Raw genomic sequence first — 23,122 nt, forward strand, 5'->3', positions numbered from 1 at the left:
AACAAGCATATCGATAACATTGTACTTAGTGTATAAAAATATATAAATACATTACGTAGGCTAAAATATAGACTAACAGGTCAAACTTAGAAAACTATTCTGAGTATACAATCGACGGATCTTTGAATATGCTGGTAAAGATTTGAATAACTTTGAAATTTGTAATAATAACAAACTCGAAAAATTGCAACTTGAAGCTGAAATATTACAACAGGCTTACCAATATTCACAAATAAAAAGTTATGTTTATAAAGAAACTAGGTGGGAATCTTTTCCAGACCATCGGAGAAGAAGTCAACTGCACATGCTTACAACATGTATAACAGAAACGTCACTTATTTTCTTTGTGAATTGATTGCACCATTGATACAAAGTACAACTATATATCTTTTACGGAATGATGAACATGATATTATGTTACCTTTTCGTAGACTTTCGATAAGTAGTGACTCATTTATCCCATAAACTATTAGGCAATGGAATAGATTAGACATATCTCTGCGAAAAACAGAAACGTTATCAAAATTTAAAAATAACTTTAAAAAGAGTTCTGGAGTAGGAATTCTATTGATTAGGGGCAAGCTGAAGCCCGCCTCAAGATGCGGGATTTTCTTTTAAGAAGACCCATTGTCGGCCTTGGGCTGTTTTCTGTTCTTTGGTCTGGTTGTTGTGTCTTTGACACATTCTCCGTTTCCATTCTCAATTCTATTGAATAGTATTGTATCTTAGAAGAAGACGATCCAATTTGGACTAACTTGTGTCTAATTCTTTTTGTGATATTTTGCAAATAAAATAATGTTTAAACTAAATGACGTATATCCTGAGCGTGAAGTTATTATATATATTACTTATGAGAACTTTAGAAGTGCAGTGCATCATTAGCCTATGAAGGCTGTCTGACATTATAAAATATGTTTCATATTTGTATTAATATGTTATATCAGGTTGCACTTTAATAAAACAATATATATATGTATATATATCAAAAAATGTCCACTTTTTCTGTCCAGGGCTTAAATTGCAATAAAATCGTATAAATTTTTATCTTTTTTTTTGTCTCAGCCTATAAATTGTACTTATTAAAGACAACGACAACACTTTTTGTCTGCTTTGTGGTAAGGACTCTCTGAAAATATCCGACCAAAGGGTTCAAAAACAGCAAAAACGCTCTGTCCACATTTGAAAGTTTTTCAATGTTATGTCATAGCGCTCTATCTGAACATTACAGAAAGTATTCAAATATTTTGATATGTTCAAACAGATTTGTGCTAGTAACTTTTTAAGTGGCGTCCATGAAAAAATGTTCACTTCGAAACGACAACAAACAATTGGCAAAATTATAATCATTCTCTTATTAAAATTGTAGTCTTTCCTTTTAATTGCCACTAATACAACTTCATTTAGTAAAATGGCGGTCACCTATAGATGCTGATGATATAGTTCGTCTGCATTGAATCAATTTGTAAGTCCTATTGATGCCGCACTTTTTTACTTGTCCACTTTGCAACGTCTTTTTTTAAAGAAATGTTGACCTCAAAATCATAAAAAACGCGGAGTTTATGAAATAAAATGTATTGCCGAAGACGATAACCATAAAAACATGTTTTTGAGAAACCGTGTGTAACAACAATGGCTGCTAACATGTGTCTACTGTGTAACGATATATGTTCCCTATGAAGTGTCCACTTCGCAACTGGTTGTGTCCACTTCGCAACGAACACGTTGCGTAGTGGACCGTTACGCTGTTAAATGTTAGAAGCCATTGTTGTTACACGCGGCTTATTAGATACATGTTTTTATGATTATTGTTTTAGACAATACATTTTATTTCATAAACTCAATGTTTTTTCTTATAATTTGAGGTCAACATTTCTGAAAAAAGACGTAGTGGACAAAGAGCGTTTCATAGGGGACATATATCGTTACACAGTGGACATTTGTAAATATTTCGTGTAGTTAAAACTGCAAATCAAATAGTTACACCGTATAAAATCATCTATTGTGTCCGATTCTTGAAGAAAAAATACCTTTAAATTCTAGTTTTGTAGCATGGTAGAGCCTTACAAAATCGTTGCGAAGTGGACTCCTTGGTAAACCATGTTCACTTTTTTTACAGAGTTGTTGTCAAGCTTACCGTTCAGTTTAAGGTTGCATATTTTGTATTTAGCTTATACTGATGTTAAAGTATTGACATGTACAATTACATCACTTGTTTCTCAACATTGTATTTTGCAAATAGCAACCAACGACAACCACTGGTTGCCAAGTTCAAATCTTTAGACAGAAACGTAGAAAACGAGGCGGTGTGTAAGGGGATCAGTTGCAAAAAGGATTGAATAATTGGTTTGGTATCACAACAAATAAAAAAAGCGACAATAACAAAAAGTGCCGTTTTAAGAAAACTGGAGTTTATTGATATGTAGTCTAAAGCCAAATGCCAACTAATAAAAAGACAGAATAATATGTCTTATCAGTATAATACATCGCAGTTAGTGTAAATATGGCAAAAGCAATCTGATACAAGCTTGCCGAAATTATTGCTTTCCTTCACATTAAAGAATCTGTATATTTCTGACTTTATGTATGATACGGCAGGATAAATTTACTGTTGTTTTTAATCATTGTGCTTTTTGTTTGATTCTTGTTTTTTGTATTTTGTTTTATTTGTTTTTTGTTTTGTCTTATTTTTTTTTTGGGGGGGGAGGTTAAGTTATGTGATTTTTATGAATTCCATAAGTACCATTATAACATGAAAACAAATCAACGGAAACATGATTTTTTTCGAATGATCCAAGATTAGATGAAGGGGATGATAAAATGTGTGTTTAACCCCAACACATTTTTTGTGTGAATGTTCAATATCAGCAGCCTGTAATTTAGTTGTTATTTTTAGTTGTACATGTTGTAGTCTGTCATGTTTTCCGTTAGCTGTTTATAAGCTTAAATCAGGCCGTTAGTTTTCTCCTCTCAATTGGTTTCAAATTGTTCATGACTTGTATTGGCTTTGATAGCTTTCTTACTTAATCTGTTTTTAATCATTATTGAAATCTGAACAGTGTCCTACAGTTGTTCACAACCACGCCATTTAGTCTCTTATGCATAGTTATCTCATTGAAAATCATACTGTATCTCCTTATTTTTACATAAGGTGTTATGACAATTTCTTCAGTTAATTTAACACTGATTCAGTTGAATAAATGCTTGCAAAACAAAATTATACGTCGATAATAATCATGTTCCCCGGCAATGCATCAAACTAGCTCATCAATTAAAGTTATTCTTATTTTAAAAAGGTAAGAAAAAGTATGTCAGAAACTCTATTTTTAAAATGTTTAAACAAAGTCAAACAAACATTGCATGCAAGATTATCGTCTGCGCACTAGAGCGTACATTGTTTTGAAATAATTTACGTTTCAATACAACAATTTTGGACGATAAAAGTAAAATGTTTTATTTTTTATTCATTGTGTTCTTTACCGTTTCAATTACCTGTTGAATAATACATGTCAGACATAAGGTAATGTTGTATTGTTTTGTATTCATCTTTTCCATATCATTTTTTTTTTATTTATTTTTTTATATCGTAAATACTGTAAATTCAATTATTGCGATGCTTTTATTAATACAAAACAAGCGACAGTATCATGTTCGCAATAATAAAAACTCGCATCAATCATTTCAGTAGTGATTTCCCTTCACATACTTTTTTTCCCTGATCGCATTAGTTAGATATCACAGTTTTACAAGTAATCAGAGATTCGCAATAATAGATTCACGCATTAAGTTCTGAATTAACAGAATATTTCCGAAATTATCAAGTCTACGATACAGCAATGTTATTTATTTGGGGGCTTTGTTTTCCTAGTTTAGTTGAAACTAATTGCCGGAATTTATCCCTAAAGGAAAGTGTTTTCACTACTACATTTCTAGTGTAATACTTTTACCTTATAGTTATGTTAATATATGTTATCTATTGCAATATAACGTTTATTCGTATATTTCATTTTTCATTTGATTCGCATGAACTGTCAATAGATGTAAACGCATAAATGATCATTGAATGTTTTAAACCTTATTATTTTTAAGATGTTATAAATTAGGAATACGATTTTTGATTCTGAAAACAATTTTTTTCGAGCCATACGAAGTAGTATAGAGCTAGTTTTTGTAAGACCAATTCCAGGTCACTGGTAGAAGTATAAAAATTACATCTGTGTAAAATAAATGAAATGATGAAGATAGGCATTAACCTGTTCAGCGGGATGGAAAGGCTTGATAAAAAGGATTAAAATGTAAATTGAAAGGCAAAGTTCGAACCGAATAATTGGTCTTGATCTGTTCATGCAATTCAAAACCTGAACGTAAAGAGATGAATAGGGTAGAATACACAATGAAAAGGGTACATAGAAAAAATAATAAAATTCTACATTCCCACGTTTTCACTTTTTTTTCTTTGTATTCTTTCTCGTCTACTTGAATTCCATGGTCTGCACAGAAATACATTATTTTACGAAACGCAAATTGTCATAACAAATTGCCAATACTTGTTTTCGAGCTACCAATCATAAATTGACGAGCTTAAAATATTATTGGGTATAGAAACGGAAACAATTGACATTTGATACGATGTCATTTGTCAGTTATTGGTTACATCTATGTTCATTTTTATCACATATGTGTAACGGAAACGTAGGGTTTTGCATATGTAATAACCACAGAATTGTCCTAGTCATATTGTTGCCCGGGGCAAATAACTAATTATTGTGCCCTGAAAGACGTCATAAGCGTTCATAACAACAATGACGGACGAGGAACGTCGATTAAAATGACAGTGGAATTATTTCAGTGAGGACAAAAAAGTGTTTTAGTTCAATTATATGTTTTGGAGTTTAGTATGACGTCCATTTTCATTGAACTAGTACACATTTTTGTTTAGGGGCCAGCTGAAACCCGCCTCCGGGTGCGGGATTTTCCCGCTGTGTTGAAGACCCATTGGTTGCCTTCGGCTGTTTTCTGCTCTTCGGTCGGGTTGTTGTCTCTTTGACACATTCCCCATTTCCATTCTCAATTTTATGATCTTGCCTGGCGGAGAATAAGTTTTTTTCTACTTTTTTCAGTATTTGTATAATATGTGATAAATAAATTATAACATGTCCTTGTCCATATGGACCCTGGTATCATCCCTCGACCCATATGAGCCCTCGGCTGGCGGCTTGGGCTAATTTGGGAGTCTCGGGTTGATACCAGAGCCGATATGGAAAAGGGAATGTCATAATCTATAAATATATATATAATGGAATTCCATGCGATTGTCATACAAGTGAGAGTTTTAGCTTGCCATAAAACCAGGTTTAATTCACCATTTTCTACATACGGATATGCCTGTACTAAGTCAGGAATATGACAGATGTTTTTCATTCGTTAGATGTGTTTGAGCTTTTGATTTTGCCATTTTATGAAGGACTTTCCATTTTGAATTTGTCTTGGCGTTCCGTATTTTTGTTATTTCATTTTTTACTTCTAACATGTCTGAGTAAGAATTATATGGTGACTTTTATTAAAAACAAATGTTGCAAAAGGGAAACGTAATTGAATTCATGGCGAAAAATAACACTATTTTTTTTCTTTTTGTCATTTTTATACTAATCTTGTAATCATACTCTAAAGCACAAAGTATCTATAAACATAAATGTAACACCGTGATAAATGATATAAATTTTCCAGCTATGCAATGTAGACATACATTATAAGTTTAAACATGACAATAATAAGAATAAGATGGGATAAGAGATAGATAAAGGTATTCATTCACATATGTCAACAATATCAAATCGGTTTTGACGTTTCCTTGAAGATGGCTATGCCTTTCACATGAAAATAAGATGAAAACAAGTTAACAGGACATATAATTACTAAACTTCCTCCGACCTTAAAATATTTTCGCCATTTAAAGATTATTATTTAAATAACAATACTTATCATTTTAGGTTTTCTTATTCCTGAAAATTATATTTATCTATAAAAGAAAACAAAAAATAAAAATAAACACAAATAATTACACAAACAAACAAACAATTACACACATGCGATATTTAAATATAAGCAATAACTTAACAGGGGTTGTCTATAAGGGACACTACATAACCTTTATGATTACAAAAAGGGAATATTATATATATATATTTATTTTCCGTCTTTATACTCTATTAACAATTCAATCTCGTCATTTTACAATTTGGATCTCGAAACCAAGTATAAATAATTTGTTCAAAATATTTTGCTTCGTACCAAAATGTATTTCAGTGCAGAACACTGAATGGAAGAAGTTAACAAATAAAATGAATTGATAACCATATTATCATGACGTTCCGGTTTGAATTTTGTTTTTCATCATAACGTTTAGTTATTCGATTTAAATTTTGCCTTTAAAGATACATTTTAATCTTTTTCAAGCGTTTAATCCTGATGTACAAGTTAATCTTCCCATTTTTGACCTTATACACGAATGTATTTTTACACAATCGCAAAGAAATAAAAAAATAAAAAGTAAACTATTTGATTAGACCCAGCAATATGTGTTTTCGTACATCTCGATTAATTATAGTATTTTTAAGGCAAAAATGCAAAAAGATGATAAAGAGACAAATATCAAGGACGCAGAGATAGATTCATATGAAGGAGAAGGGACGACAATTGAGGAAAAAGAAAAGGAAAAGGATAAAAATGTAGATCATGGTTGGGCTTGGGTAGTTATGGCAGGTATGATTGACATATTTTATCATGCATCTAACTTTACTTACATCTTAGCTATAAAAGGTTTAATCCACCATTTTCTACATAAGAAAATGCCTATACCAAGTCAGGAATAAGACAGTTGTTTTCCATTCCTTTGATGTGTTTGAGCTTTTGATTTTGCCATTTGATAAGGGACTTTCCGTTTTGAATTTTCCTTGGAGTTCGGAATTGTTATTTTACTTTAAACACTCATAGTTGCTTTAATGCTGTATATGCATTGTATCACTACATGTTATTATGACTATTTCAGGATAATTGTGTTTGAATAATATATATCAGGTCAATTACAGCAAATGTCGAACCAATAACAAGGCTCGTACAAAAATAATCACGTAACACTGTCATAATAAAAATGTGTTTGATAACAGATTGATTATAAATATAAAGAAATAACAAAACTTACAGCAACATCCAAGATTGTAATCATTTTTAACTTATGATATGCCTTGAAAGAAAAATATAAAATCTGTTCGAAATCATGTTCATAAAATTGTTCTTATGTATGTCGTTTAGAACCGGTTTTTACGGTTCTATTCTAGAACAGATTTGGACAGTTTTACGCTACAACATATTCTGACAGTACTAACGTAGAACAGTTTTAGAGAGTTCTACCCTTAAACTGATTCTTACATTCTACCATAGAAAACTCTTGGTTAGAACTACTCTAGAATAGATCAAGGAAACAGTTATATGGCAGCGTATTTTGAAAGTTCTAAAGAGAGGTTAAACTGCTCCCAACTGAGGCCTAACTAGGTACAGGCACAACATGTTGTGGGATGAAATTAGTTTTACGTGTGCACACATCTGTTTTTTTATACTTTCGTTATTTGCAAAGTATTTAAACATAATCCGCACCATAATATAAGTCTACCATTGTTCTTATTACAGTCGTTTCACAAGAATTATTTCTCATTTTTATTATTTGATGGTCTGAAATACACAGTTCAAAATGTTCCAATTCATTCGGTCATTGATTGTATATACATCTTTATACACTACGAGTGTGTAGTTTCTTTAATTTCGTATTTTCTGTAACATGAATACATGATTGTATGAATAATATAAGTTACATGGTTTATTACTGACCCCGTACGGATAAATAGAGGGTTTGTAAAATTAAATAGGGGTTGAGAACGAAGGCCGAATTCTCTATCGATCTTTCTTAACTTCAGAAGTGAACCGTATAACGATTTTATTGCACACAAGACTTTTCCTGCCAAGTTGTGTATAAAAATAGACTATCTTCTTTTTTATAAATGAAATACAATTACATTAAAAGATGACATCATCTATACAAACATTTATTCAAAAAGAAAACTCTCTAAAAACACTTTTTCTCACAGCAATACTTATTTATCAGAATTATAGCCTTAAAGAAATCACTGCATATACTCTAAGTTTCCTTTTACAGTACATTTTATACCCCTACCCCTGTTTAAATTTTTTAAAGATTTTGAAAACAAGACTCTAATTATTGCCAGCTTACCCTATGTGCATGTTTTCTGACATGAACTGTCTAAAACCTGTGTGAAACTATTCTGATAACAAATCGAAAGCATTTTAGAATACTATAAATGTATTGTTTAGTAGTTAAGCATTCCAACATTCAAGATTGTACAAAGTATCCAATCCTGCCTGTGTCTCCTGTCCACATCTTACTGTATGCCTATTTGTCAATGAAAGTTCACAATTTCTGCCTCAAATGGTCAGTTTAGAATTCTTGTCACAACAGTATCATCCCTAACCATATATCTAACATAAGTTAGTTAATATATGAACTAGAAGTGTTTAAACAAAGCCATATTTGCAAAAGTTGTATTTATGAAGATATCAGTCTGGTGCATAAATTCACTAAAAGTTTGATTGAAATGACTGCTAACATCTGATTTTTGCATAACTTTCTAGCACAGTTATTGTTTACTTTACAAAAGACCTTTAAAATAAAAAAAATCATAGCATTTTCAAGTTAAATTATCTGTTTTTTGACTCAGGGGTAGGCATTTTTCTCTGTTTTTTGCCCCTGGGGCCTCATTATTCCAAATTTTTTCCCCTGTTTCTAGCAATGTGGAATATTTACTACATATTTAGGATAGAACACACTATTGTAAGTTTTATTGAGGTCTTTTTGTAATTCTAGCTTGTACTTTTTTATGCCGCGGTCACAAAAAAGCACATTTAGGCGTTACGGCTTACTTTTGGGTTATCGACAGGAAAAAAACACCCCACTAAAAATATTTAGGAAGGATCAATGAGTTGCAATTACTGCGAAGAGTAAATATAAGCACTTCTAAACAATTTAAATTACAAATAGGCATATATTATGAATTTATTTTGAATTCAGGGCTTTAAGTAAACCAAGCATACTGTAAACTGTGAATTTATGCTGAGTCATCATAGTTAAGGCCCAGGATTTTCTCAATCTTCATGAAATATTTATAAAACTTTATATTTGAGTTAAATTCTTTAAAATCTCTGAGATAAACCAGATTTTGTGAAATTCTGTATGTTCTATTTTTTAACCCTATATAGGTTGCAATTCTGTAAATACAGACAATGCAATTTCCCATAGGAACTCCCTTTGCGGCTAAAACTGTGACACTTTTACTATGAAGTTTCGTGAAAAATGATATCCCAGAACGGAAAGTTTATATGCACTACTATTTTATTCAAAGGTCAAAATATAGGGCTGTGCGGCATATTTTCAACATTTATATGCCCTGAACTTCTAAGAGTTTAAACTTATACTAAAATTCTATACTACCCTTACCTCCATTTTTGGACCTCCTAAGAATTAAAATTTAGCCGCTACCATGTTTTTCTATACTGGTTACATTCCCAAGTGATGTCTCTATGAGATGAAACACAGAGATCATCAATTGGAACCAGTACGTTAACAAATTAACATACCTATGAATATTAAAAATATCTCCCCAAAAGAGGCGTGGTTTGAGAAACAGCTGTATTTACAAAGTGCAACCTATACAAACATTTATTCAAAAAGAAAACTCTCTAAAAACTCTTTTTCTCACAGCAATACTTATTTATCAGAATTATAGCCTTAAAGAAATCACTGCATATACTCTAAGTTTCCTTTTACAGTACATTTTATACCCCTACCCCTGTTTCATTTTTTTAAAGATTTTGAAAACAAGACTCTAATTATTGCCAGCTTACCCTATGTGCATGTTTTCTGACATGAACTGTCTAAAACCTGTGTGAAACTATTCTGATAACAAATCGAACGCATTTTAGAATACTATAAATGTATTGTTTAGTGGTTAAGCATTCCAACATTCAAGATTGTACAAAGTATCCAATCCTGCCTGTGTCTCCTGTCCACATCTTACTGTATGCCTATTTGTCAATGAAAGTTCACAATTTCTGCCTCAAATGGTCAGTTTAGAATTCTTGTCACAACAGTATCATCCCTAACCATATATCTAACATAAGTTAGTTAATATATGAACTAGAAGTGTTTAAACAAAGCCATATTTGCAAAAGTTGTATTTATGAAGATATCAGTCTGGTGCATAAATTCACTAAAAGTTTGATTGAAATGACTGCTAACATCTGATTTTTGCATAACTTTCTAGCACAGTTATTGTTTACTTTACAAAAGACCTTTAAAATAAAAAAAATCATAGCATTTTCAAGTTAAATTATCTGTTTTTTGACTCAGGGGTAGGCATTTTTCTCTGTTTTTTGCCCCTGGGGCCTCATTATTCCAAATTTTTTCCCCTGTTTCTAGCAATGTGGAATATTTACTACATATTTAGGATAGAACACACTATTGTAAGTTTTATTGAGGTCTTTTTGTAATTCTAGCTTGTACTTTTTTATGCCGCGGTCACAAAAAAGCACATTTAGGCGTTACGGCTTACTTTTGGGTTATCGACAGGAAAAAAACACCCCACTAAAAATATTTAGGAAGGATCAATGAGTTGCAATTACTGCGAAGAGTAAATATAAGCACTTCTAAACAATTTAAATTACAAATAGGCATATATTATGAATTTATTTTGAATTCAGGACTTTAAGTAAACCAAGCATACTGTAAACTGTGAATTTATGCTGAGTCATCATAGTTAAGGCCCAGGATTTTCTCAATCTTCATGAAATATTTATAAAACTTTATATTTGAGTTAAATTCTTTAAAATCTCTGAGATAAACCAGATTTTGTGAAATTCTGTATGTTCTATTTTTTAACCCTATATAGGTTGCAATTCTGTAAATACAGACAATGCAATTTCCCATAGGAACTCCCTTTGCGGCTAAAACTGTGACACTTTTACTATGAAGTTTCGTGAAAAATGATATCCCAGAACGGAAAGTTTATATGCAGTACTATTTTATTCAAAGGTCAAAATATAGGGCTGTGCGGCATATTTTCAACATTTATATGCCCTGAACTTCTAAGAGTTTAAACTTATACTAAAATTCTATACTACCCTTACCTCCATTTTTGGACCTCCTAAGAATTAAAATTTAGCCGCTACCATGTTTTTCTATACTGGTTACATTCCCAAGTGATGTCTCTATGAGATGAAACACAGAGATCATCAATTGGAACCAGTACGTTAACAAATTAACATACCTATGAATATTAAAAATATCTCCCCAAAAGAGGCGTGGTTTGAGAAACAGCTGTATTTACAAAGTGCAACCTATACAAACATTTATTCAAAAAGAAAACTCTCTAAAAACTCTTTTTCTCACAGCAATACTTATTTATCAGAATTATAGCCTTAAAGAAATCACTGCATATACTCTAAGTTTCCTTTTACAGTACATTTTATACCCCTACCCCTGTTTCAATTTTTTAAAGATTTTGAAAACAAGACTCTAATTATTGCCAGCTTACCCTATGTGCATGTTTTCTGACATGAACTGTCTAAAACCTGTGTGAAACTATTCTGATAACAAATCGAACGCATTTTAGAATACTATCAATGTATTGTTTAGTGGTTAAGCATTCCAACATTCAAGATTGTACAAAGTATCCAATCCTGCCTGTGTCTCCTGTCCACATCTTACTGTATGCCTATTTGTCAATGAAAGTTCACAATTTCTGCCTCAAATGGTCAGTTTAGAATTCTTGTCACAACAGTATCATCCCTAACCATATATCTAACATAAGTTAGTTAATATATGAACTAGAAGTGTTTAAACAAAGCCATATTTGCAAAAGTTGTATTTATGAAGATATCAGTCTGGTGCATAAATTCACTAAAAGTTTGATTGAAATGACTGCTAACATCTGATTTTTGCATAACTTTCTAGCACAGTTATTGTTTACTTTACAAAAGACCTTTAAAATAAAAAAAATCATAGCATTTTCAAGTTAAATTATCTGTTTTTTGACTCAGGGGTAGGCATTTTTCTCTGTTTTTTGCCCCTGGGGCCTCATTATTCCAAATTTTTTCCCCTGTTTCTAGCAATGTGGAATATTTACTACATATTTAGGATAGAACACACTATTGTAAGTTTTATTGAGGTCTTTTTGTAATTCTAGCTTGTACTTTTTTATGCCGCGGTCACAAAAAAGCACATTTAGGCGTTACGGCTTACTTTTGGGTTATCGACAGGAAAAAAACACCCCACTGAAAATATTTAGGAAGGATCAATGAGTTGCAATTACTGCGAAGAGTAAATATAAGCACTTCTAAACAATTTAAATTACAAATAGGCATATATTATGAATTTATTTTGAATTCAGGGCTTTAAGTAAACCAAGCATACTGTAAACTGTGAATTTATGCTGAGTCATCATAGTTAAGGCCCAGGATTTTCTCAATCTTCATGAAATATTTATAAAACTTTATATTTGAGTTAAATTCTTTAAAATCTCTGAGATAAACCAGATTTTGTGAAATTCTGTATGTTCTATTTTTTAACCCTATATAGGTTGCAATTCTGTAAATACAGACAATGCAATTTCCCATAGGAACTCCCTTTGCGGCTAAAACTGTGACACTTTTACTATGAAGTTTCGTGAAAAATGATATCCCAGAACGGAAAGTTTATATGCACTACTATTTTATTCAAAGGTCAAAATATAGGGCTGTGCGGCATATTTTCAACATTTATATGCCCTGAACTTCTAAGAGTTTAAACTTATACTAAAATTCTATACTACCCTTACCTCCATTTTTGGACCTCTTAAGAATTAAAATTTAGCCGCTACCATGTTTTTCTATACTGGTTACATTCCCAAGTGATGTCTCCATGAGATGAAACACAGAGATCATCAATTGGAACCAGTACGTTAACAAATTAACATACCTATGAATATTAAAAATATCTCCCCAAAAGAGGCGTGGTTTGAGAAACAGCTGTATTTACAAAGTGCAACCTATACAAACATTTATTCAAAAAGAAAACTCTCTAAAAACTCTTTTTCTCACAGCAATACTTATTTATCAGAATTATAGCCTTAAAGAAATCACTGCATATACTCTAAGTTTCCTTTTACAGTACATTTTATACCCCTACCCCTGTTTCAATTTTTTAAAGATTTTGAAAACAAGACTCTAATTATTGCCAGCTTACCCTATGTGCATGTTTTCTGACATGAACTGTCTAAAACCTGTGTGAAACTATTCTGATAACAAATCGAACGCATTTTAGAATACTATAAATGTATTGTTTAGTGGTTAAGCATTCCAACATTCAAGATTGTACAAAGTATCCAATCCTGCCTGTGTCTCCTGTCCACATCTTACTGTATGCCTATTTGTCAATGAAAGTTCACAATTTCTGCCTCAAATGGTCAGTTTAGAATTCTTGTCACAACAGTATCATCCCTAACCATATATCTAACATAAGTTAGTTAATATATGAACTAGAAGTGTTTAAACAAAGCCATATTTGCAAAAGTTGTATTTATGAAGATATCAGTCTGGTGCATAAATTCACTAAAAGTTTGATTGAAATGACTGCTAACATCTGATTTTTGCATAACTTGCTAGCACAGTTATTGTTTACTTTACAAAAGACCTTTAAAATAAAAAAAAATCATAGCATTTTCAAGTTAAATTATCTGTTTTATGACTCAGGGGTAGGCATTTTTCTCTGTTTTTTGCCCCTGGGGCCTCATAATTCCAAATTTTTTCCCTGTTTCTAGCAATGTGGAATATTTACTACATATTTAGGATAGAACACACTATTGAAAGTTTTATTGAGGTCTTTTTGTAATTCTAGCTTGTACTTTTTTATGCCGCGGTCACAAAAAAGCACATTTAGGCGTTACGGCTTACTTTTGGGTTATCGACAGGAAAAAAACACCCCACTAAAATTATTAAGGAAGGATCAATGAGTTGCAATTACTGCGAAGAGTAAATATAAGCACTTCTAAACAATTTAAATTACAAATAGGCATATATTATGAATTTATTTTGAATTCAGGGCTTTAAGTAAACCGAGCATACTGTAAACTGTGAATTTATGCTGAGTCATCATAGTTAAGGCCCAGGATTTTCTCAATCTTCATGAAATATTTATAAAACTTCATATTTGAGTTAAATTCTTTAAAATCTCTGAGATAAACCAGATTTTGTGAAATTCTGTATGTTCTATTTTTTAACCCTATATACAAACATTTATTCAAAAAGAAAACTCTCTAAAAACTCTTTTTCTCACAGCAATACTTATTTATCAGAATTATAGCCTTAAAGAAATCACTGCATATACTCTAATTTTCCTTTTACAGTACATTTTATACCCCTACCCCTGTTTCAATTTTTTAAAGATTTTGAAAACAAGACTCTAATTATTGCCAGCTTACCCTGTGTGCATGTTTTCTGACATGAACTGTCTAAAACCTGTGTGAAACTATTCTGATAACAAATCGAAAGCATTTTAGAATACTATAAATGTATTGTTTAGTGGTTAAGCATTCCAACATTCAAGATTGTACAAAGTATCCAATCCTGCCTGTGTCTCCTGTCCACATCTTACTGTATGCCTATTTGTCAATGAAAGTTCACAATTTCTGCCTCAAATGGTCAGTTTAGAATTCCTGTCACAACAGTATCATCCCTAACCATATATCTAACATAAGTTAGTTAATATATGAACTAGAAGTGTTTAAACAAAGCCATATTTGCAAAAGTTGTATTTATGAAGATATCAGTCTGGTGCATAAATTCACTAAAAGTTTGATTGAAATGACTGCTAACATCTGATGTTTGCATAACTTGCTAGCACAGTTATTGTTTACTTTACAAAAGACCTTTAAAATAAAAAAAATCATAGCATTTTCAAGTTAAATTATCTGTTTTATGACTCAGGGGTAGGCATTTTGCTCTGTTTTTTGCCCCTGGGGCCTCATAATTCCAAATTTTTTCCCTGTTTCTAGCAATGTGGAATATTTACTACATATTTAGGATAGAACACACTATTGTAAGTTTTATTGAGGTCTTTTTGTAATTCTAGCTTGTACTTTTTTATGCCGCGGTCACAAAAAAGCACATTTAGGCGTTACGGCTTACTTTTGGGTTATCGACAGGAAAAAAACACCCCACTTAAAATATTTAGGAAGGATCAATGAGTTGCAATTACTGCGAAGAGTAAATATAAGCACTTCTAAACAATTTAAATTACAAATAAGCATATATTATGAATTTATTTTGAATTCAGGGCTTTAAGTAAACCGAGCATACTGTAAATTGTGAATTTATGCTGAGTCATCATAGTTAAGGCCCAGGATTTTCTCAATCTTCATGAAATATTTATAAAACTTCATATTTGAGTTAAATTCTTTAAAATCTCTGAGATAAACCAGATTTTGTGAAATTCTGTATGTTCTATTTTTTAACCCTATATAGGTTGCAATTCTGTAAATACAGACAATGCAATTTCCCATAGGAACTCCCTTTGCGGCTAAAACTGTGACACTTTTACTATGAAGTTTCGTGAAAAATGATATCCCAGAACGGAAAGTTTATATGCACTACTATTTTATTCAAAGGTCAAAATATAGGGCTGTGCGGCATATTTTCAACATTTATATGCCCTGAACTTCTAAGAGTTTAAACTTATACTAAAATTCTATACTACCCTTACCTCCATTTTTGGACCTCCTAAGAATTAAAATTTAGCCGCTACCATGTTTTTCTATACTGGTTACATTCCCAAGTGATGTCTCTATGAGATGAAACACAGAGATCATCAATCAATTGGAAACAGTACGTTAACAAATTAAAATACCTATGAATATTAAATATCTCCCCAAAAGAGGCGTGGTTTGAGAAACAGCTGTATTTACAAAGTGCAACCATTAATAGTAGACGTGATGTCATGATACCAGAATGAAATTGACTCACCCGGGTTTAACGACGTGACGGCGTTAAACAAATCACAACGTCACTAGTTTACCCGAGTTGCGTTAAAAAAGAGATATGGGGTATGCATCAAAAAGACAGCAACCCGAAGACCAAATATTCGAACAACATATAAAGGTTTAAGTTTTATGATTTGATAACTATAATAACTTACACATGTTACATACATTAAGGCGACAGTAGTTTATCTTGAGCTTTTGATTTTTCCGTTTTGAATTTTGCTTTGAGTTCGGTATTTTTGTTATTTTACTTTTTACCGTTGTTCAAATCTCGCATATTGATGTATTGTTGTAGACATACGATTATAAAGTTGTCTGCAGAAAATTTCCCTTGGTTAGACAAATCACTTTATAACAAAATTATCCGATACGATATACATTTTTTTTTTTTATATTATGGGCGTTTCATTAGAACAGCGAATTCAGAGATAAATTATGCTTTTATTTTTGTTTTATTTTTGTTTTTTTCATATTTTTGCAGCGGCCACAGCAAGTTTTTGTGTGTTTGCATCCTCGTTGAGAGGATTTGGTGTTTTCTTTAATGGTTTTGTTGACAAGTTCGATTCCAGTTCATCTTTAACCTCATCTATAACTGGTATTCTGCATGCAACATACAGTATTTCTAGTAAGTATTTAAAATTCAAAATCAAAATCGTCATAATGGTATTTAGTCTCAATTTACAAGTAGAGATATATGAATATGTAATTTATTGTCGGTATACAGATTTGACTGTTCTAGATACTTACAGATTTTAAATAAACTCTGTCTCCAGAATTTTACTTCTGTTATCAGATTAGATGCATTTTTGTGAAATATCTGTGTTTAACTTATGTTTTTATTGTTTCTTCTTCTTTTGTCCTTTCGTTTTGTTTATTTGTTTATGGTGTCATATTGCACAAAACTATAGTGTGTTGTGTCGCATTGAACAAGTAGCTGGTTTACAATACACAAATAAGTATTTCCATCAATATATGTGCAATGTATGTGTAAATGATAATCAAATTTTATGTATATGGGAGTAGGAGTATACTCATTTATGTGAAATTGGTTCTTTCAAACCATCCTTCATTTTTATCTGTATGCATTATTTCAAATAAAAAAATAGGTAATTATACACCAAAATCAAATTATACACTTTGTCCAAAGGAACAGAAAATGGACCTTTTCCATAAACATGTTAGAAAAACTTGAATATTACTGTTACAAGCATTTTTAAGACGTTTTTGTGGTTAGATGTTTACACATGAACAAGTGATTAGAAAACGATATCAGTAAACCATGAGGTCTACGTGTTTTCAAAATATGGATGAGCTAGGAAATTAACAGAAATTATACACTTTGTCCAAAGGAACAGAAAATGGACCTTTTCAATGGACCTTCTCATTAAAAATGTTAGAAAAACTTGAATATTACTGTTACAAGCATTTTTAGGCCGTTTTTGTGGTTAGATGTTTACACATGAACAAGTGATTAGAAAATGATATCAGTAAACCATGAGGTCTACGTGTTTTCAAAATATGGATGAGCTAGGAAATTAACAGAAATTATACACTTTGTCCAAAGGAACAGAAAATGGACCTTTTGCATGGACCTTCTCATTAAACATGTTAGAAAAACTTGAATATTACTGTTACAAGCATTTTTAAGACGTTTTTGTGGTTAGATGTTTACACATGAACAAGTGATTAGAAAATGATATCAGTAAACCATGAGGTCTACGTGTTTTTAAAATATGGATGAGCTAGGAAATTAACAGAAATTATACACTTTGTCCAAAGGAACAGAAAATGGACCTTTTCCATGGACCTTCTCATTAAACATATTAGAAAAACTTGAATATTACTGTTACAAGCATTTTTAAGACGTTTTTGTGGTTAGATGTTTACACATGAACAAGTGATTAGAAAATGATATCAGTAAACCATGAGGTCTACGTGTTTTCAAAATATGGATGAGCTAGGAAATTAACAGAAATCGAGATGAAACGAATATTGTATTGCTTTCTTAATGTTCTCTGACGGATACTACTTACAATTAATCTACTGAAGCAAGGATTCCTAGTCGTAAAGTCGAATTGATCACTTCGGAAGTTTTACTTGTGATTTCATGAGTTGGTTGGCTATTATGGAATATCTGTGTAGATAACAACGAATATGTTTCGATTATCGTAGCCAATCTTTCGTCCTGTTTCCTCAATGATGACATCGAGTGTGCTTTAACAAAATATTCGTTCTTACCATGAACAACACGACAGGTCCCACATTTTTAGAAAGAAGGAAATACCAATCCTTCGTAGGCACCTGATATCAACCTGGTAAATGGAAGTGTTGATCAGTCGTATGTTTTGTTTAGAATGTTGTTTGTATTTTCGTCTTTTGTTCTCTTTTTTTTTTCTTTTTTTTTCATACTTTAAATAAGCTCAACATAGAAACCAAGAATAAAATTGTGTATGCCAGATGCGCGTTTCGTCTACAAAAACTCATCATTGACGCTCGAACCAAAAAGTCAACAAAAAAAAAAGATCAAATAAAGTAAGCAGTTGAAGATCATTGAAAACTTAAAATTTCAAAACTTTGAGTTTTAATGTTCGCCGTTGTATATCTTCCGCTTCTTATTTTATAATAATTTAGACACAATTCTATTATTGCTTTTTATCTTACTTTTAATTATGCAGTAGAAACATTATTTAATTGATTGATTGTTATGAAATGCAGGATATATGGGGGTATACGTCAAACGACTTTATAACCAAATGAAATCAAACAGTCTTCAACAATAGACAGTTGTTAATACAATATGTCAACTTTTTAATCGTCAGGAGAGTACTAAAGTTGTGAATAAAAGTGTTGCCTTAACGTTCTGTAGAATAAATCAAATCGAACTGTTTTTATTTTCAAGTCAAGGTTGCTATATTACGACCTAATGTTTATAACAAACAAGTAACTATATTTTCAGCCCTTCCAGTGCTTACAATTGGTCTTCGGTTTTTATCAACCAGACAGTGTTTAATGATAGCTGGTGTTTTGTCCAGTGCGGCTTTTATTGGTGGGAGCTTTGCAACCAACACAACAACATTACTTTTTACAAATGGGTTTTTATCAGGTATACATGTACTATATTGTAGGTTTTGTCAGTATTTTTAATAAAGTCAAGAATAGTGTAAGGAGAAAATGATAGGGGAACCGAACAAAACAATAGATCGGAGATCTACGGACAAACCAGAGGATAAGAACAAAACTGGTACCATAATATTCAGTGTTTTGAAAAAAAAATATTTGCGTGCGAAAGGTTAATGCTCAGGAACCGAATTAAAAACAGGACAACAATAGTAGAAAAAAAAACCAACTAAGCAAAGCAACAACAAAAAATGTATAACCGATGTTTGCTTCCAGACAAAAGAAATATGAATTATCAGCATAATGAGCTATGTTCCCTCTGTTTAATAGTCGGGAGAACATCAACAATTAATATCAACAATATAAATCCAATGTAAAACACGCTTTACTTCGTGAGTCAAATGTAGACGAAAAACGCATCTGCCGTTCATTTTTACCAAACTATACCGTGGTATCTTCGATGAGTTTTCACAAACATCAGGAGTAACAGAATAGGTTTCAGACTACCACATGCAATGAACAGATCAAAAGAAAATTCCCAATTACTGTTTTCAATCTTGTTGTAATGGTTTATGATCTAAACAAAAACATATAAGGATATTTTTTTTTAAATTGATTTTTTAGTAGCTTTATAAGAAAATCATGATTTGAACTCACTTTCTGTGTCAAATCATTTTAATCTTACAGGGAAACATACTATCTTGCATTGTAAATTTAGTGAAGTATTGTAACAGCACTGGAATTTATTAATTTGTGAATAGTAATGCTGCTTCGTTCAACAGATATTTCTTTTAAAAATAACAGACACCTACTAGAAAAATATGACACACACACATACACATTTATTCCCAACACAAATTCTAACAAAAAACAAACAAAACAGAAATAGCATAAAAGGAGGAAAGAAGAAAGGGTGGTATCGAAGAAAAGCTTCTTTTTTAACAAAAATAAAATCGGTCAATTAAAAAGAAAATGATTCAACTCAATATATTTCACGTACTGAACTGTTTTTTTTTTCTTTTTTGTTTTTACATATCGATTTATAATTTGTAGGTCTAGCGTTTTCATTTTTACATGGACCACTAGCTTATTTGATCGGCATCTACTTTATCAAACGACGAAATTTAGCCCAGGCAATAACTATATCCGGTGGTCAGCTAGGAGGTCTACTTTTCCCTCCACTTTATGGATATTTAATCAGAGAGTATGGATTACAGGGTGGAATGCTTCTTACTGGAGGAATTCATCTAAATATAATTGCTTTGGCAATTCTGTTAAGGCCAAAAAGAATCAACATTATGACGACAATTCAAGAGACACGAAACAGTCAGCATTTTAGAACATCAAATATAGCAGAAAGAAAACAGATGATTCTAAACGATGAAGATGAAATGATGGCTTCAAATGGAATGCTCAATGAAATGAAACGAAGTTTTAGTGAAAGTCTTTTAAAAAAAGTCGTAAAACACGAGCCAGTGGCAAATCATATACTGTGTAATTCAGATCTGCATATGACCAAACATACCAGAGATCGAATAATAACTGAAAAATATGTCGATAGTTTGTCACGTTCCAACATACTTAGTATTGTAAGCAATTCATTGCCAGTTTTGAGAGTTAGTAATAGATCGCAAATTCTGATAAAAAGGGAAGCGAAACAAAGTTGCTGTCAATTTGTAGATAAAAGTGTGATGGAAGCGCCATTCATGTGGATTTATGCGTTGGTTTATTGCTTCGGGAGAGTGCCTAATGCATACAACAGTATTTATATTGCGCCGCTTGCACACGAATCAGGCATTAGCGATAGCAGAATTGCAGATCTTGTTTCGCTAATTAATGCATGCGATTTTATTGGAATGATTTTATGTGGTTTCGTAGCAGATAGAAAACTTTTGGAAAACTATGTCATTGTCATATTATATTTGTGTTTCACTGGTGTGTGTTTGTCTCTCTCATCATTATGTTCAGCATATTGGCATTTTATACTATTTTCTATTGCGACTGGTATTAGTGCTGGGGGAATATTTGCATTGACGCCAACAGTGGTGGCAGATTTTATGGGAATAGAAAATTTTAGATCTGCTATGGGTATTCTAGTTCTATTTCAAGGAGTAAGTTTGGCAGCTTCTGCACCATTCCTTGGTATGTTTATTTAGGATTAAATGTATTCATTTTCAAGATAAAACAAAACAATTGTTTGTCAGTTATATCATCGATCGTTAATTCAAATTTAAAAAAAAAAAATTCTTCCCAAATATATATCGTCATCGGGTTTCACTTGGACAATGTCACATTTAATTATTTAAATACATTATTTTTTTATGTTATATAAGGAAATGAAATAGGTTCTTTATTCAGCACCCCTTTATTCTTTACTGATTTTTTACCTTTTTTTCTCTTCTTTATTAGTTTTTGTATATTTTTTTCTATTTTTTTTTTTTCTTTTTGTTAACCATACGTTCTACACTTTTTGCCCAGTATTCTGTTTTCTCATTTCTGTAAAACCTATTCAGACCATCATTGGATATGTATATATCAAATCGTTGACAAAAAGAAAAAACCTCACTTCAATTAAAAAAAAGGATTACCAATGCATTATATGTTTAATGCAAAGGAAGAAAGATAAGAAGTTAGCAATATCCTTTAACTTTACGTTCCGCTATATAGACGATGTTCTCTCACAGTTGTGACAATGAGGGTCGGTGGAAAACAAAACGACAAAAGAGATGATTTCAGCTTCCCAATTGTGAACTTTCAATTTCTATGTAGCAACATTCCAGCAGCGCCAGCATACGGAGTATATATCTCCCAATTGATACGATATTCCCGGGCTTGTATTTCCTATCATGATTTCCTTGATAGAGGATTGCTGCTCACAAGGAAGCTATTAAACCAAGAGTTCCAAATGGTGAAGTTGAAATCATCCCTTCGTAAATTTTACGGACGCCATCACGAGTTGGTTGACCGTTATGGAATAACCGTTTCACAGATGATATCGGATATGTTCCTTACGTCGTAACTACAATACCCTACCCTTTTTACGAATATGACCTACCGAATTAGACTATTTACCGGACTTGTAATAACATAAGCAACACGACGGGTGCCACATGTGGAGCAGGATCTGCTTACCCTTCCGGAGCACCTGAGATCACTCCCAGTGTTTGGTGGGGTTCGTGTTGCCTAGTTTTTAGTGTTCTATGTAGTGTCATCTTTACTATTATTTGTCTGTTTGTCTTTTTATTTTTGGCCATTGCGTTGTCAGTTTGTTTTCGATCTATGAGTTTGACTGTCCCTCTGGTATCTTTCGTCCCTCTTTCAGATACTTATGTAGAGTATGAGTTACAATGTATGTCTTGATTAGAGAACCGGACATTGTTTGATGTTGTTGACAAATCCAGTTGCATCTTATAACTGTTTGTTGTTTTTTTTTTGCAGGATATTTAAAAGATAGGAGTGGAACATACGTTACATCATTCTATTTTTTGGGTGGATGTGATATACTTTCTGCCTTTATTTTTACTCTTGGTCTTGTATACATTAGGAAACTCAAAAAGAAAAGTGTTAGTGAATAAACTTTGAAATTTTTTTTTGTACAAAAGCAATGTCGAACAACGTATGGCATCAGTGAATTGTTACGATTTTTTACAATCGCAAACAGATGAGATCGGAAATTGATTTTCATTGCAAAATAGTATAGTCATTTGAATTATGAATAAAGATACAGTAATAACGTTCATGAAAAAATTAAGATCTATGATACAAGATTTCGGGCGGGAGTTTTCAAATAAAATGAAACAAGCACTGTAACACAATTTACCTCCAATGTTTTGTTAGACACAATAATCATATATAAAGATAAGAAGATG

The 23,122-nt window shown here is 31.8% G+C and overlaps 2 protein-coding genes across 3 annotated transcripts in view; both read left to right on the plus strand.

Moving 5' to 3' along the window:
* The window catches only part of LOC127704734 (U1 small nuclear ribonucleoprotein A-like), a 1,100,970-nt gene that overhangs the window by 271,282 nt on the left and 806,566 nt on the right, over window positions 1-23,122 (plus strand). Inside the window, exon 1 of one of the 2 annotated variants that reach the window (XM_052208943.1) lies at window positions 18,659-18,664. The exons of the other annotated variant lie outside the window; for it this stretch is intronic. The gene's annotated coding sequence lies outside the window, so the exon portion shown is untranslated. Of the gene's footprint in view, window positions 1-18,658; window positions 18,665-23,122 lie in introns of those variants that run through there. 2 annotated transcript variants of the gene reach the window in all.
* LOC127704723 (monocarboxylate transporter 12-like) lies at window positions 16,624-22,983 on the plus strand. The gene is made up of 4 exons (XM_052208922.1): window positions 16,624-16,761; window positions 19,093-19,239; window positions 20,307-21,395; window positions 22,692-22,983. Exons 2-4 carry the CDS (start codon window positions 19,146-19,148, stop codon window positions 22,826-22,828), a joined length of 1,320 nt encoding a protein of 439 aa, XP_052064882.1. The 5' UTR covers window positions 16,624-16,761; window positions 19,093-19,145; the 3' UTR covers window positions 22,829-22,983.

This window comes from Mytilus californianus, unplaced genomic scaffold (genome assembly GCF_021869535.1).
Source record: "Mytilus californianus isolate M0D057914Y unplaced genomic scaffold, xbMytCali1.0.p SCAF_6, whole genome shotgun sequence".
Lineage (NCBI taxonomy): Eukaryota > Metazoa > Mollusca > Bivalvia > Mytilida > Mytilidae > Mytilus > Mytilus californianus.